This window comes from Xenopus tropicalis, chromosome 4, assembly GCF_000004195.4.
Source record: "Xenopus tropicalis strain Nigerian chromosome 4, UCB_Xtro_10.0, whole genome shotgun sequence".
In the NCBI taxonomy this organism is placed as follows: Eukaryota; Metazoa; Chordata; class Amphibia; order Anura; family Pipidae; genus Xenopus; species Xenopus tropicalis.
Window position 1 is genome coordinate 121,696,374 of NC_030680.2, and position 15,485 is coordinate 121,711,858.

Sequence of the window (15,485 nt, forward strand, 5' to 3'; positions counted from 1 at the left end):
ACAGTAGCGATCAAGGCCATAATGTGTGGTTGAAATTCCTGCCAGCTTTTTCTCTATTCACAGTGCTCAGTGAGCCGCAGCCATCCTTGTCAGTGTTGCCGTGTTCCAGCCAATGAGCAATTGAATAGCCATTGTGCTTGATAGCTGTTTCTTCATTACTAGTTATCGTCTGTAAGGCTAATATCACACAAGGCTGTGCAGGGAAAAGGCAGGCAGAGAGAAGTACATGCACTCCCCTCTGCCGTGTCTCTGCGCTGACAGGCCCCCGGGGCATGTATATTTTTTGCCAATGTCGATTTTGTGTGTCTGCCCATAGGCTGATGCTGGAGAGACACTGTGGAGGTTGATGTTTCAGCTTCTCTCTACCTGAAGGTAAAATACACTCAACAAATACAGCCACTGGAGTAAAGGTGTCCATACAAGTGCCGGCAAAAATGCCGACACTGGCCAATAAATAAACTATGTTTGGAGAGGCAGTGGTGGAGCTTGTCATGGTGCCTGCCCAGCCAATATCTGGGTTGGAAAATCCTGTCGGACAAGGAGCTGATTGATGCAATAATGCCACCTCATCGGACTTACTGTAGGCCCCACTGGATGATCTAATCCATGGCCCTAGAGCAACGACTGGATCAGCCCGGCTTTGCCCAGCACATGAATGGCCATACTGGGGGCCGACCCACTTGTTTGGTAGCCTTGCCAAAGAATCGATCTGGCTGTGTATGGCCAGTTTAGTGTTGTATGGAAGCTGAACACATCTGCAAATACAGTCTAATTTTAGCTTCTGTGTGTAGGAAAAGCTGTTTGTTTGTTTTTTTTATTAAGAATACTGTTATACCTTTTAGTATTTATAAAATATTGTGTTTGAGTGAAGACTGTGAATGGAGAAACTATGTACTTGCTGTTTTCTTACTTCAGGTGAAAGGATATAATACCAGAGCAAGAACGTATAGAAATCCTAGCATTTCTCCAGACAGGTTTGAGTCTGGTTTGTGTTTCTGTACAGACTAAAAAAAATCACTGCTCTACAAAATAAATAGGAAGCTTATAAAGAACTAAATTAATGCAGCTGGAAGGAAAGTCTATGAATTGTCGACCATGAGATTTATAGCCTTGCAAAAACATAGTACTTTTTGTTATCCTAGAGAGAAGGAGCAAGAAAGGGAAGAACAGTTAATGGAAGACAAGAAAAGGAAGAAAGAGGATAAAAAGAAGAAAGAAGCTGCTCAGAAGGTAGGTTCCTCTGACTTGTCCTTGCTTTAGTCCTTTCTTAAATGTGGTTTATGCAGCTATGCAAGTATGGCTCAGGTAAATAGGTTTAGTACTGAAAATGTAGTCGGCCTAATTATTTAAAAGGAAAGGTGTAGATATGGTTTATGGTCTTTTTTTTAATGTTGATTTTAATTGCTTACCTGAGACTCTGAGCTAGTGCTTCTGTTTAGTAGAAACTGCACCAGCCTGAGTACTTCTGTAGAAACAATGCATTTGCACAAGTTCTACTGACTACATATTGTATGAAGCTTTGGGGATTTATGGGGATTATTTTATGCTATCAGGAGCCATATGGAGTCATATTGTTCATTTTTTGTTGCAGCTTCTCTTCACCTTCTCATCTGCCAATACGCTGGTCAATATGCTGCATCAGCAGATGCATCAAATCTTTGTTTATACAATTTTATTTGTGTGTGTATGGTCATCTTTAGAAGGGGAACTTCCCTAATTATATCATTGCTTCATGATCTGAAACTTTTTTCTAAACTGCCAGCCGTCACTTGATTAAAATAAATTAAAAAAAAACAAATCTGTGAATGTATGGGCAATGTTTTTATGCCTTATTTATGCAGCGATTTAATGACTGAAATATTTTTTGTGCGAAATTGCCATAAGACCTGTGGCACATAGAGAGTTTTGTCTGCTATTCATGGAATCCCCAAGATTTCACATTTAGTTGTGGATGGTGAGCAGCAGAAAGCCTTTAGAATAATGCCAAGGTGGACGTCTTGCTAGCTTCGTAGGTGACAAATATAGGCAGCTGCCCTGGGCCCTTAGTAACTTTTGTGCCCCTGAAGTAGAGACTTGAGGTGCATGTTAAATTTTTACTCTCTGAACTGTATATCACAGTTATAGGCAATGATTTCACAAGTCTTTAATTTCATTAGGAAGAAGTTATGACTAGTTATTATAGACCTCAGAGAAGGTCTTAAACCCAAATGTCTTGTCTAAATATTCTAGAATCATTCACCTTCTAATATTCCTAGTTTCAAGATTGCAGCTTTGCGTTTAGCACGGCAGTCCTCATAACTCTAGATTAGTTTTCTTTTTTTTTCTTTACAGGCTACCAAGTTACTTATTACATTGTGATGGTGTCTGTGGAGAACCAGCATTTAGGGTTACAGTACCTGTTTAGGGATCCCTAAATGTCTTAATTATGCATAAAGCAAGGACTAGAAAAACCACTGAAGGGTCTTCCTATTCCTTTTGGTTTCTGTCAAACTACCATAATACTTCGTTATAAGCTTTTGCTAGGAAAAGATCATTGCCAATCTGGTAGCACAATGAGTAGTATGTGATGGAAGTTTGCATGGGATTATATATGTGTAGTCCTAAACCCAGCAACTGAATTCTCTCTTCCCGCCCCCACCTTAAAAAAGCAGGTTAGAGAAATTATGCCTGCAGTGGATATCTATTCAGCTTGTATTAACAGAACTGCCTATCCAGCACTCTGCACTTACAACATAGGAAGCATTCAGGGGTGTTTTCCAATAGTCTGCATACCTTTTGTTTTCCTTTCTTATAAAGTAAAGTTACCAGATTATGTGGAAAGCAGGAATGTTTCCAGAAGATTCAGCTAGAAATGCCCTGATTATCAGTGCACACACAGATTCATTAAAGGCTAATATGGCAGACAGAATTTGGGGCTGTCCTTTTTAAGAGTAAGAATATTTATAATCTAGCATGACTAAGGAAGACACGTACATTGTTCTTGAAACTTGTAATTTTTCTTATGGTAGAGATTTTATCAACCTACCATTTTTTTAACTTCACCAAAGCATAATTATAGGGGCAGTTAAAAGTTCAGTTCAATCTTTCCTTCTTAATAACTTCATAATCCATAATAGTTTTTTTAAAATATCTGTTTTCTGTGTTTCTAAGCATGTAATAATTAGATGTGCCCCATGGTGCCTCCAGGTAAATATTTATGTTCAGTTAACGCTGAATTGCCATTTTGATAACATTAACTGGGCCACTAAGTTTATTTTAAAAACAAAAAAAATTACTAAAGACTAATTAGCTTGTTGGTGTTGTCTCTATCCAAGACTAGTCAGATAATTCTTGGTACAGTGCTTTATAGTCTGGTGGAGACCAATATCGCCAAGGGCTAAATGATCATGTTAGTAAGTGATATTGGCCTGTAGCTTCTAGGGTGTTGAGCATATCCCCAGTTTAAGTAAATGAAATGTGTGCCTCCAATGATTGTGGGTTGGATTCTGTCCCCAGTACAGAGGCCATTTAAAACTCTACATAAGTGCAATGTAAAGTTTAAATTACTTCAGTTCTATATCGAGTATCTTTCAGACCCAAGACATTTTTTCATCAAAGATAAGTTCTTAGAATTCTTTTAGGGATATGTATTGTTCTATAATTTCTAGTTTCTTAATTTAATTTGATTTCAAGTATTCTTTTATTCATATCATTTTACACATTTATATCATACTACAAGCATAGGAGGGTACCGTAGGATATTGTATGGATTGCTAATGTTTCTGTTCATTTTCTTTTTTTTTCACACAGGTCACAGAACAAAAAACCAAAGGTAAGTTGCTGAGCAACATATGTGTGCTACTAATGTGCACATGAAAATAAGCGGAGGAAGATGCAGATTGGGATTGGGGTTGGGGGGGGGGGTCCGCTTTCACCATTAATGCTTGGTTATACATATTAACTTTTGCATTGTATGTGTAAAGTTATACATTCTGATACATAGACGATAGCCAGTAGAAATAATCTTTTTTTTTTTTTTTTTTTCTTTTTATAACCAGCTACTAAGGTGGAATTTATTCATCCTCTAACATATTGCCTAGCAACAGTACATATGTTTTTAATATGTTTGCAGTATTCCTTCCTATTTTATTATTGTGTATGCGCTATAATACATGGTGCCATAGTGGAAAAAAATGTAAACAGCTCTTAGTTCTTAGCTCATATTAAACCAGAAATGATTTTATTTACATATACTTACTACTGCTTAGGTTGTGATTATCTCCCTTCCCTTTCAATTAAGGACCTTGAAAGCCAATTAAATCAATGTAATGGCTAATTGATGAGGAAATCCAATGCAGTCTAACTCTATAGAGGAGCAGACCTGATTTATTGGCTGATTATTGCTGCAGCCTCATTTAAGCTTTGTGTTTCTTTAGTGCCCGAAGTGACGAAACCAAGTTCAAGCCAAGCGACGGCCGCCAGCCTACCTGGCAGCTCCCCCTCGCCACCAGTCAATGGTGGCAACAATGCCAAAAGGGTGGCAGTGCCGAACGGACAACCGCCCAGCACCGCCCGCTATATGCCTCGGGAGGTGCCGCCGCGATTCCGCTGCCAGCAGGACCACAAAGTGTTACTGAAGCGTGGACAGCCTCCTCCAGCGTCCTGTATGCTGCCGGGGGGAGGAGCAGGGACTCCCCCCTCAACCACTGCTCCAGGGGCCGGCCCAGGCAACGCACAGCCAGGGGCGGGGACACTGCTGCCAGGGGAAAGCGGGGCTTCAACAGGTTGGTATGGGTGCTAATGGGGTCTTCATAAATATCCCTCTACAGAAATCTGAAAATTCTGCTAATGGCTATATCGATCCTCTTAGTTGTTGTCACATTAGGTAATGTTGCTGCTGCTTGAACACCTAGGATGACTGAAAGACTGCATTGCAGCCTGATCTGTATGTGGTTGTGCTGCTTCTGAAGCACAATGACTCCTTTCTGCGGTCACTTAGCAGTGTACGTGTTGTTCTGGAGTTGCTTTTCAGACATTAGGAATCTCATTCACATCTTGAGGCCTCTTCAGGGGCATCTTGCAATAAATCACTCTTTTGAATAAACATCTGTAAATTCACAGAATTACAGCTGTAACATTTAGAGAACATTACCAACTAATAAACATGAACTACCCACTTCTACTCCCCTCACAATCTTTGTTTTCTTTTTAGCATTAGCCTACACATCACGGAGAGTATTACCTATGCTGTTAGTGGGCAGACCTTCAAAAGTGCTTATGTTCTTCATATATATATATATATATATATATATATATATATATATATAGCTGAATATGAATACAGATATCTTTCCTCATTATGAGCAAGAGGTCCTCCAAACCAAACATTTGTCTGTGAAAACCCCTACCTTATAAGGTCACTTTCTAGTACTCTCCGACAACGCATCTTTTGACCTGGGTGCAATATGTTATTCAAATAATTTGTACTTGGTTAGGGCTACTTTCTATATTTTTTAAAAAATGTTTACATACTTGTTTTTTGTAATCAAAGTTTTCCAGTTCCTTTGTGGCATAAATTTCAGTTGCTTTTAGTGGTTTTAAGAAAAGAATGACACTAGATAGAAGATATGTGTTCATGTATTAGTAATTAGTATTAGTAATACCCAACTCTGTATACATGGTTTGCTGATTTCTAACTCCTAACATTTTTATCTTATTAGTTTTTAGTGCTACTGGATGTCCTTAATAAATTAAATAAATTATCTAAAGACTAATGTTCTCTTTCTCTAAAACTGCAGACTCATCATCGGGGGCAGCTGCTACTTCAAATTATGCAAATTCCACTTGGGGCTCAGGAGGCCCCACCAGCAGCGGCCCCACCACAAACCCTCCCCACGCCTGGGACAAAGTGATTGTAGACGGGTCGGACATGGAAGAGTGGCCTTGCATAGCCGGCGTGGACGCAGAGCCCCCTTCCGACAACGCCACAGACAACAACAGTGCCTCGAACTCAGCCTCGGAGAAGGGACCCCCACAAGGAAGCACCACTAGCCACAAAGGGCGAGGGGGCCAGGGCCAGCAGCAACAGCAGCAGCAGCCTGGTAGTGAATGTATCCAGGGCGTCTGGAAATCTGACCCCAAGGCTAAGCCCGTCCCGTCTTCCAACCCTGCTTCAGAGGGTGTAAATAGACTGGGAAACTGGAGAAATGGGGGTGGGTCAGAGAGAGCAGGTTCTGCCTCTGGTTTCAGCAACTTTAATCCAAATACTAACCCATCTGCTTGGCCTGCCCTTGTCCAGGAAGGCAACAGGAAAGGGAACCCAGAGTCAGACAGCAGCTTTTCTGGCGCACAACTCGGCCCAGTGGGTTTGACCTCTCGGGAGCAGCAGTCAAAGATGGAAAATGCAGGTTCCAGCTTTGCAGGATCGGGCAGGGAGTCTGCCACAACCCATCACACTGACGGACCAAAAAATGGAAACACTAACTCTACGAACTCAAATACTTTGAACCCTCCTGATAACAAGGGAACAGCTTTTGGGGTGGGCTCAATGGATTCCTGCCGGGGTTCAGACTCCCCTGCTCAAAGCACTGGAGAAAGAAAGAATGGGGGGATTGGCTCTTGGGGAGCGGGAAGGGGTCAGTCTGCCACAGGAGATGCTAATTGTGGACATAGCAACTCTGGGAGCAATGGACGAGAGAGAGAAGACGCAAGGAAAGCGCCTTCATCTCATAGACCCAATGGGTCAAGGGGGGAATCTTGGGAAAGCAAAAGTGGGAATGGTTCTTGGGGTTACAGCCCGCAGGCAGACCTCAGTGAAGTGAAATGGAGTGAAGGGAACAAATTGGGGGCTGGAGGGGCGTCTCAGGGAGAATGGAAGCAGCCAGCCGGGCATGAGGACTTAAAGGTGGGAGAGTGGGGAGGCTTGAACCAAGGAAACTCTAGCACTGGAGCATGGGACAATCAGAAGGGCCACTCTCTATCGGATAACCAGGGCAACACGTCATCAGCAGCCTGCTGGGGCCGAGCCCCCAGCTCTGCAGGAAGTGAAGCTGGGGGGCAAAGCACTGGAAGCAACGCTAAAGCAGGGGGGAGCGGAGGAAGCGGAGACAGCCTGAACTCCAGCAGTCGACGTTCACACAGACCTGCCCTCCCAGACAGTCAGGCTGCTCTTCAGACTTTACTGAATCGCACTGATTTGGATCCCCGGGTGCTGTCCAACTCTGGCTGGGGCCAAACCCAGATCAAGCAAGATGCATCATGGGAGAGTGAGGAAGTGCCCTCTCGAACTGAAGGCAAATCAGACCGTGGGACTGAAGGTTGGGAGAACGTGTCCCAAGCCAAAACCTCAGGGGGTTGGGGGGATGCTCCCAGCCAAAGCAATCAAAACAAGTCAGGCTGGGGGGAGCCCCCTGTCCCTGCACCTTCAACCCAAGAATGGAAGGACACCAAAGCAACTGGCTGGAATGACTATAAAAACAGCCCAACTGGTTGGGTTGGTGGAGGAGGTGGTGGGGTGGTTGGAGCACGACCAGAGGACAAGGCAGTTCCAGGTTGGAACAATGAAAGTGGTGGGGCTGCGGAGCCTGGGTGGAGTACTCGCCAGTCTAATCCAGGAGGTGGCTGGTCAGCAGGAAAGAATGGTTGGGGGGGAAATGGTAGTGAGGACATGGAGCCTCCCAAGGCCCCTGGAGGCTGGGAAGGCTCAGGAAGCAAATCCTCCTCTGGCTGGGGTGAAGTTGGACAAAATGATGTGGGTTCTTGGGGTAATGGGGCAAACTCAAATCCAGCTCCACGAACTGGCTGGGAGGAGACTAAGAGGCCCCAGGGAGGAGGAAACTGGGGTGAGGCAGCTAGGCCCCAACTACCCTGGAACAAACAGCAGGAATCAACGCCATCTTCAGCAACTCCTAGCACCTGGGGGGGCTCTCAGGCTCCCCCGCCACCTGGAAATGGGAGGTCACAGCCAACTTCAGGGTGGAAGGGTGGTCCCCAGCCAACTGTTTCCAAGGAGGAAGAGCCAAGTGGCTGGGAGGAACCATCCTCACAATCCATTGGTCATAAAATGGACATTGATGACGGAACAGCAGCTTGGGGGGATCCTAACAATTACAATTACAAAAATGTCAGCCTGTGGGACAAGAATGCTCAAGCAGGCCCTGGGCAGATGGCTCGGGAGCAAGGAATATCTGGGACATTGGCAAACAAGGCAGCTCCCTCAGGTATGTTTTACCAAGTGATTATATTCTTTTACCATAAAACCTCCATTTTACATAACTTAATTTCCCCTGAAGTTCACAATGTTTTTTATGGCCCCACCAATGCATTTCCTTGATTTTACATGTCTCTGGATTTTACACCATTTTTTCTGGTCCCTTGGTAAACATATAATGGGGGCTCTCCTGTATTGTGAAACAGCTGATATTAAGACTTCCCAATTATACATTGCTTCCAAGCAAGAGTCAGAGACTGGTTAAATAAAATTTACACTATTATGGCTACTAGGTATAGTGTACTTTAACTCTGAAGTCTGAACTGTGTTAGCAGTGTCATCCCTCTGGCAAGCTGTGCTTCCATTCCTATCGCTTTTCTGTTTTGTTTTTCAGCTTATTTGAATTAACCATATGACCTAAGAATTGGTATTTAATTTATTCCTTGCCTTGTTTAATTACTAATATGTATTGCAGAATGTAATTTCACTGTTCTGAAGGGGATCGAGCAGGCCCAATTTTGTGCAAAGCATTAATTGTTCTGCTTAAAGGGAACCTGTAACCCACACTTAAAAAGTCATAAGTGTTTTGCATTTTAAAATCTGAGTTGTCAATCGTATATTACCTGTCCCGTGGAGCAGCCAGTTACTTTAACTTCTGCTCTTTCTAGATATGTCACTGCACTCCTCACGCTCTATAATTGTGTAGCCTGGGAATGGGCATGGACATTAGGTCCCCTATTCTGACGCACACACAAGATTTGGGGTTATACAAAACTTTCCTCAATAACAATGCTGTGACTGTGAATTCCAAGACTGAAACAAAATTTAAATAATTTATATAGTGTAAGTAAAGTTTATTTTGCTCAACTAACATAATCGAAAAGGATTTGGAATTATTTTTTTAGGGTGACAGGTCCCCTGTAACAGCAGGAGCTATGTCTTTTTTTTATAGCTGTCTCAGCAGTGTCATAGATCTTGGCTGCTGTGATTTTAATTATACCTTTTGTATAACTGACCTAAAGAGGCTGGTATAGCAACTTTTCTGTGGCTCGCAAGTGTCTCAGAAAGGGGTTAACCCTTTTTGGATAGTGAAAGAAAATGTGCAGTAATTCTTTGCAACTTTCCAATATGCATTAATTACAGAATCCCAATGTTTTTAACATTATTTGTGATTGTTATTGAAAGCATTATCTGTCTGATTCTTTATGTTCTTGGCTCTCCTGGCTTTGGCTCCTGCAACTATGTTGCAAGCCAGCATGCAGATGAGACCTAACTCCTTTTATATAGTTTTAATAGACCAAAAGGAAAGGGATAAACAAATTACATTTAAACTGCTGGTGTTTTTATCACTGTATAGTGTAAAGTTGCTTAGAATTACATTTTCCTTCACTATCCAAAAAGGGATTGACCCCTTTAAGTGTGTCAAGACTGTTGGTAATGCTTGTGAGCCACGCACAAGTTGCCATACCATCCTCTGTAGCAAGCAGTTGCACTTACTATGCTCTTACTAGTCATAATTTACGACTCTGAATAGGCCTGTCAAGAAAACACTTTTCGGTTCCACACTTTAAAGAATAAGTAAACCTTTTTTTTTTCTATGAGTAAAATTACTCTAAACAGCCTCCAGAATTACTTACCTTTGTCCCAGCATTCTCTCTGACGTGTTTCCTCAGTCAGAAGGTATTCTTTTTGGTTGCTTCCTTGTGCAGAGTGAAGCCCCGCCCCCACTTCCTGTTCAGTTCTCTCTTCAATTCGACAAGGTTGTCGGAGGGGAGAGCCTTCTGCGCATGCCTGGAGCCAGTCTGCATTAGCCATTTTTTTTTTGATGAGAGAACTGAACAGGAAGTGGGGGCGGGGCTTCACTCTGCACAAGGAAGCAACCAAAAAGAATACCTTCTGACTGAGGAAACAGGTCAGAGAGAATGCTGGGACAAAGGTAAGTAATTCTGGAGGCTGTTTAGAGTAATTTTACTCTCTGCCTGCAGTTTTTAGTCAGGCGGAGAGAGGCAAATCCACTCTAATAGACATTGTCCTGTAGCTTCATTGACAATCACAGCTTCAGTGTATGTGCAGCTGCATGGAGCAGTGATCAGCCATAAGATGCCTTTTGTGTTCTTGGGTCGATATCCACTCCACGCCGAAGCTGTGAGTCGGTGCAGCTACAGGGGGATGCGTATAAGCCTGACTAAAAAATGCTGGGAAGAGAAACAGAGCAAATGCTCTATGTGCCTGGGACCTAAACAAAGAGCTAAAGTGGATACAAAACTGAGCACTAACCACAAAGGTAATTTTGTCCATACCTGCTCTTTTGCAGCTTTTGGCATTACTTATGTCTTCCTGTAGCCTCCTGTGATGAATTGAACACAGCTCTATTTAAAGGAAACCTTGAAATTACTGGCAGTCTGGAGCTGGCAGTAATATCAGGGTTCGATTAGCAGGTTATATAGTTATGAAGTAATGCTGTTGTTGATACTGCTGCACCAACAGACACAAATGTACTTCTGAGCTACTTATTGGTGCCCACTATTACACTAGAATTCTGGGGGGGGGGGGGGGGTAAAACTTTGTTTTGTGTCCAAATTTAGCTTTGTGCATTTTACTGTGTATGATCCTTTTTAAGTGTTGGCTTCTTGCCCCTTTGCAATTCTTTGGCTGGGTACTATAAAAATGTCAAGAATCCTGAAACATTAAACATCTGGTAGATGTTTTATTAAAGAACCAATTTAGTCTTACTAGGGCATATTTTCCTTTTTAATATAGCTGCCAGTATTGTTTTACATTATAGAATGTGCTACATATTTTTTTTTTTTTTTTTTTTTTTTTTTACTATATTCACACCCAGAGTACTACAGAGTAACTTATCCAAATTAGTAGTTGCTCTGTCAAAAAAGTGCACCTTCACATATTCAGTGCTTTCAAAATATTTTCATTCATCTCCTTCAGTTATTAATTTTTATTCTCAATCATTACCCTCCATCTCCAGCCCATAGTTTATCATCATCTTCCACTAGCCCTTATGTGTTAGTTGTATCATTACATAATGACATTTAATATTATATTTCTTTTTTCACACGTTAATAGGCTGCAAAACATGGAGATTCACCTTTTATGAAGATCTTATTCAGAGTATTAGATTTGATGAGTTAGGGCAGTGGGACACGGGGAGATTAGTCACTGCGCGACAATTAAGAATTGTTGCGGGGCGACTAATGTCCCCATGTACCACTGCCCAATATATAGCATTTATATTACTTTGATAAACAGAAGTTCACTGTTAAAGTACCAGTTACATCAAAAAGTGTAAATATTTTTTTACATTTAAAGTTTTAATCTGTTTATCCACTTCTTACAATTAATCTTTATCTTCCAGTGAATTCCAAGAATTATTTTATTGAACATTGTATTCTGCACAGCTTATTTGTAAAATTCTTTGTCAAACTGTGCTTTCTTGCCCTATTTAGCTTTAATGACTGCTCAGTGGCTACAGAGCAGGGTACCAGGCTAATAGTACATTAATGTATTTGGAAACCCGTTATCCAGAAAGCTACAGAAAGATCCCTTCTCCGGAAAACCCCAAGCATTCAGAATAATAGATACCATGCCTGTATTCCAGTGCTGTCCAACTTGCAGCCCTCAGGCCGCATCCAGTCTGCCATACTCTGCCTGCTCTGTGCTGCCTGTGGGAGGTGAATCTCGCAGGGGTTTGTTCTGGGAGTTTGTTAGCATTTGGAAGTAGTCTTTATATGGTCCCTAAGGTGTGTAATTATGTGCTGGGGGGGGGTTGCTGTACTATCCACAGGGGAGGCATATGAAATTAAGGGTATGTCTTAATATGACATAATAAACTTCTTTCACATATGAATAAAGGGTGATATCTCTGCACTGAGCACCAACCATTTGGGTTTTTGCTGCGCTACCACCATTAATGTTTGTATGGTCCTAAAAGACCTCCATAAAACACCAGCATTCCAGCAAATGCCTTTAGCACATTTTATTGCAGAAAGATGTGGCACAAGATTTCGGGGGAATATCCCCTTCTTTGGGTTCAATATGGTATGATCTTAAAAGCTCTTGTGATAACATGGGTGTGGTTTGAAGTGGGTGCATTTTAAAAAAAGGGGAGTTGTCAAACCTGGTTTCCATTATCGGCCCTCTGCCAGAAAAATTGCGCCCCTTGGTACCACAGAAGTTGGACAGCACTGCTGTACTCAGTACTTTGATTTTGTATATTGTCATAGTTTAATGGGAGCTTGTTTTTCATTCACTCGGTTCCAAATCATAGTTTGTGGCAAGTTCAGCTATAGCTTGACGTTACTGAGCTCAAACGAAGGACTTGAAATCTTCTTTCTTAATACCCCAAGAGAACATTTGGGAAATGCTGTAATTAGTTGCTTCTGAGCCGTTAAGAAGCAGGAATAAGTTACTTATGTTGCGTGTGATAATGTAGGAAAATAGGGCTTAATTTGTCTCAGGGGCAGGTTTGAGAAATGCTTCCTTCAGCCTCGCTTGGAAGCAAATCCTCCACTTTACAGGTGTTATGTAATGGCCCTTTCTAAGAGTGAATTGTTGATATTGTTGAAAAGCGTATTGATCTTTTCAAAAGGTTTATTTATTCTCCTCTTTTTAGTGTGGAGTAAAAACAAAGGACCCCCAACTGACAATGGGACATCAGCTTGGGGTGAGCCAACTGAACCTGCTTCAGGGTGGGGAGAAGGTGAGGAGTCGGGTCCACCAACACCAGGATGGGGAAGTGCACCCCAAGTAAATCCCAGTGCCATGAAATCTGGTAAGTTTACTATGCAACTGTAACAAAAATGATAGATGATAGCATGCTCTTTGAATATCATGCCCTTTGCAAAAACATGGTGTCTTGATTTTTCTTGTTTCAAAAGCATTTTTAATTGTGTAAAAGTCAGATAAAACTATGACTTGCTCCTCTCTGTTTGTTGCAGGTACAAAATCTATGCAAGATGGCTGGGGTGAGAGTGATGGGCCGGTGACAGGAACACGTCACAGCAGCTGGGATGAAGAAGAAGAGGGTGGAGTCTGGAACAGTGCAGGTTCTCAGGGAAGTGGCTCCTCCCACAACTCTGCAGGTTGGGGACAAGGAGGAAAGAAACCACAGATCAAGGTTGGCTATATTTTTTTTTGTTTGTTTGTTTTGGGTTTGCTTTTTCAGGAGAGACTGCAGTGGGAATTTCTCCGTATTTGTATTTTTTTTAAATGCTTATTTTCACCAAAGGGCTCATTAACGCAAAGTGTTGAGCACCAAATTTTGTTCACCACAATACTTTCATACTTTAAAGGAGAAGGAAAGATATAATCACTGGGGGGGGTTGGCACACTCCATTGATTGTAATCACTTACTGCACTAATCGGGTTACTTGCACACAAGCGATCCTCTTCCTCCTGTCTTCTCTCTTTGCGATCCCGGGGCCTGCGCATGCATAGTAGAGTGAAAAAGCCGCAACTTTTCACTGCCACGCATGCACAATCAGAAGGAGTAAGAGAATCAATCACTCGCAGGTACCCCGGGCCAGTGCAAGTTTCTGCTTACAGGAGCACCGACCCGGGGTATCGGGTATGTGGCCGCCCCCAGTGATTATACCTTTCTTCTCCTTTAAGCAGTTGCCAGTTGTGTCTGGTTTGCTGAATAAGGGGAAAATTACAGGGCACAAGGGAGGCAAAGGGGCTTTGGAATTAACGTCTGCCTCGAAAAGGTGTTAGTTCAAGGCTCCCTTTTGAACATTGGGCCCATTCACACCACTGACTTAATCTGAACTAATCTCACACTGATGCCGTTTCCAGTGCTGGAATTTTCACTACTCTTAATTCAGTTGTGATCCAAACTGACGCACAGAAATTTTGAACCCAGCTTGCATATGATTCACGACTGTGGGTTAAAATTAATATTTGTGTTGTGAAATCATGCTTAAAGAGGCAGTTAGCCTTTAAATTAATTTTTAGTATGACGCAGGCACTGATATTCTAAGACAGTTTAATATTGATCTTTTTTTTTTTTTGTAGGTTTTTTTTTAATTATTTAGCTTTTAGTTCAGCAGGCAGTGATTTCAATCAGACTGGAAGGTGAATAGCAAAGAGCTTAAACAACTTAAAGGAACAGTAACACCAAAAAATGAAAGTGTATAAAAATAATTAATATATTATGTACTATTGCCCTGCACTGGTAAAAGTTGTGTGTTTGCTTCATAAACACTACTACAATTTATATAAATACCCTGCTGTGTAGCCATGGGGGCAGCCATTTAAATTGAAAAAAGGAGAAAAGGCACAGGTTACTAAGCAGATAACAGATAAGTAGCATAGATTCCCATTGTATTCTACACAGTTTATCTGTTATCTTCTTATGTAACCTGTGCCTTTTCTCCTTTTTTAAATTTAAATGGCTGCCCCCATGGCTACACAACAGCTATTTCTATTAACTACAGTAGTCTTTCTGAAGAAAACACACAACTTTTACCAGTGCATGGCAACAGTACATTATATTTTAATTATTTTAAAACATTTTTATTTTTTAGTGTTACTGTCCCTTTAAGTAATTAAAAGAACAGATAACAATAAAATTGTAGCCACACATAGCAATAGTTTCTTGCTACTGGGGTCAGCTTGAAACAGCAGAAAAGAAAGGCAAATAATTCCAAAACAATTTAAAAAAAAAAAAGGAAATGTAGTAGGAAAATCCCTTATATTCTAAATGTTAACCTAAGGACAAACCACCCCTTTTAGTTCAAGCACATTCTAATTTCCAGGCACCTATAACTACATTGAAATACAAGGAGCTTGGGATAACCTAGTCATTGGTATTGTACCCCTAACATTTAACTGGTTGTGCAAGCATGCTGATCTCTCGCATAATCTTATACAGGTATAGGACCCATTATCCAGAATGCTCGGGACCAAGGGTATTCTGGATAAGGGGTCTTTCCGTAATTTGGATCTCAATGCCTTAAGTCTACTAAAAAATCAATAAAACATTAATTAAACCCAATAGGATTGTTTTGCATCCAATAAGGATTAATTATATCTTAGTTGGAATCAATTACAAGGTGCTGTTTTATTACTACAGAGAAAAAGGAAATCCGTTTTAAAATTCTGAATTATTTGCTTAAAATGGAGTCTATGGGAGACGGGCATTCCGTAATTCGGAGCTTTCTGGATAACGGATTTCCGGATAAGGGGTCCGATACCTGTACTATTAAAGAGAAACTTTAACCCTGAACATTGTAGCTCTATATAGAAATAGATTGCATAAAACAACTCTTATGTAAAACAGTTC

The 15,485-nt window shown here is 41.5% G+C and overlaps 1 protein-coding gene across 8 annotated transcripts in view; it reads left to right on the top strand.

The window, feature by feature from the left end:
- The window catches only part of tnrc6b (trinucleotide repeat containing 6B), an 85,336-nt gene that overhangs the window by 39,272 nt on the left and 30,579 nt on the right, over window positions 1-15,485 (top strand). For all 8 annotated transcript variants that reach the window (XM_002934209.5, XM_012961478.3, XM_012961477.3 and 5 more), the window contains 6 exons: window positions 1,143-1,230; window positions 3,790-3,811; window positions 4,416-4,763; window positions 5,778-8,198; window positions 12,816-12,974; window positions 13,141-13,319. In XM_002934209.5, coding sequence (XP_002934255.3) covers window positions 1,143-1,230; window positions 3,790-3,811; window positions 4,416-4,763; window positions 5,778-8,198; window positions 12,816-12,974; window positions 13,141-13,319 — 3,217 coding nt within the window. The remainder of the gene's footprint in view (window positions 1-1,142; window positions 1,231-3,789; window positions 3,812-4,415; window positions 4,764-5,777; window positions 8,199-12,815; window positions 12,975-13,140; window positions 13,320-15,485) is intronic.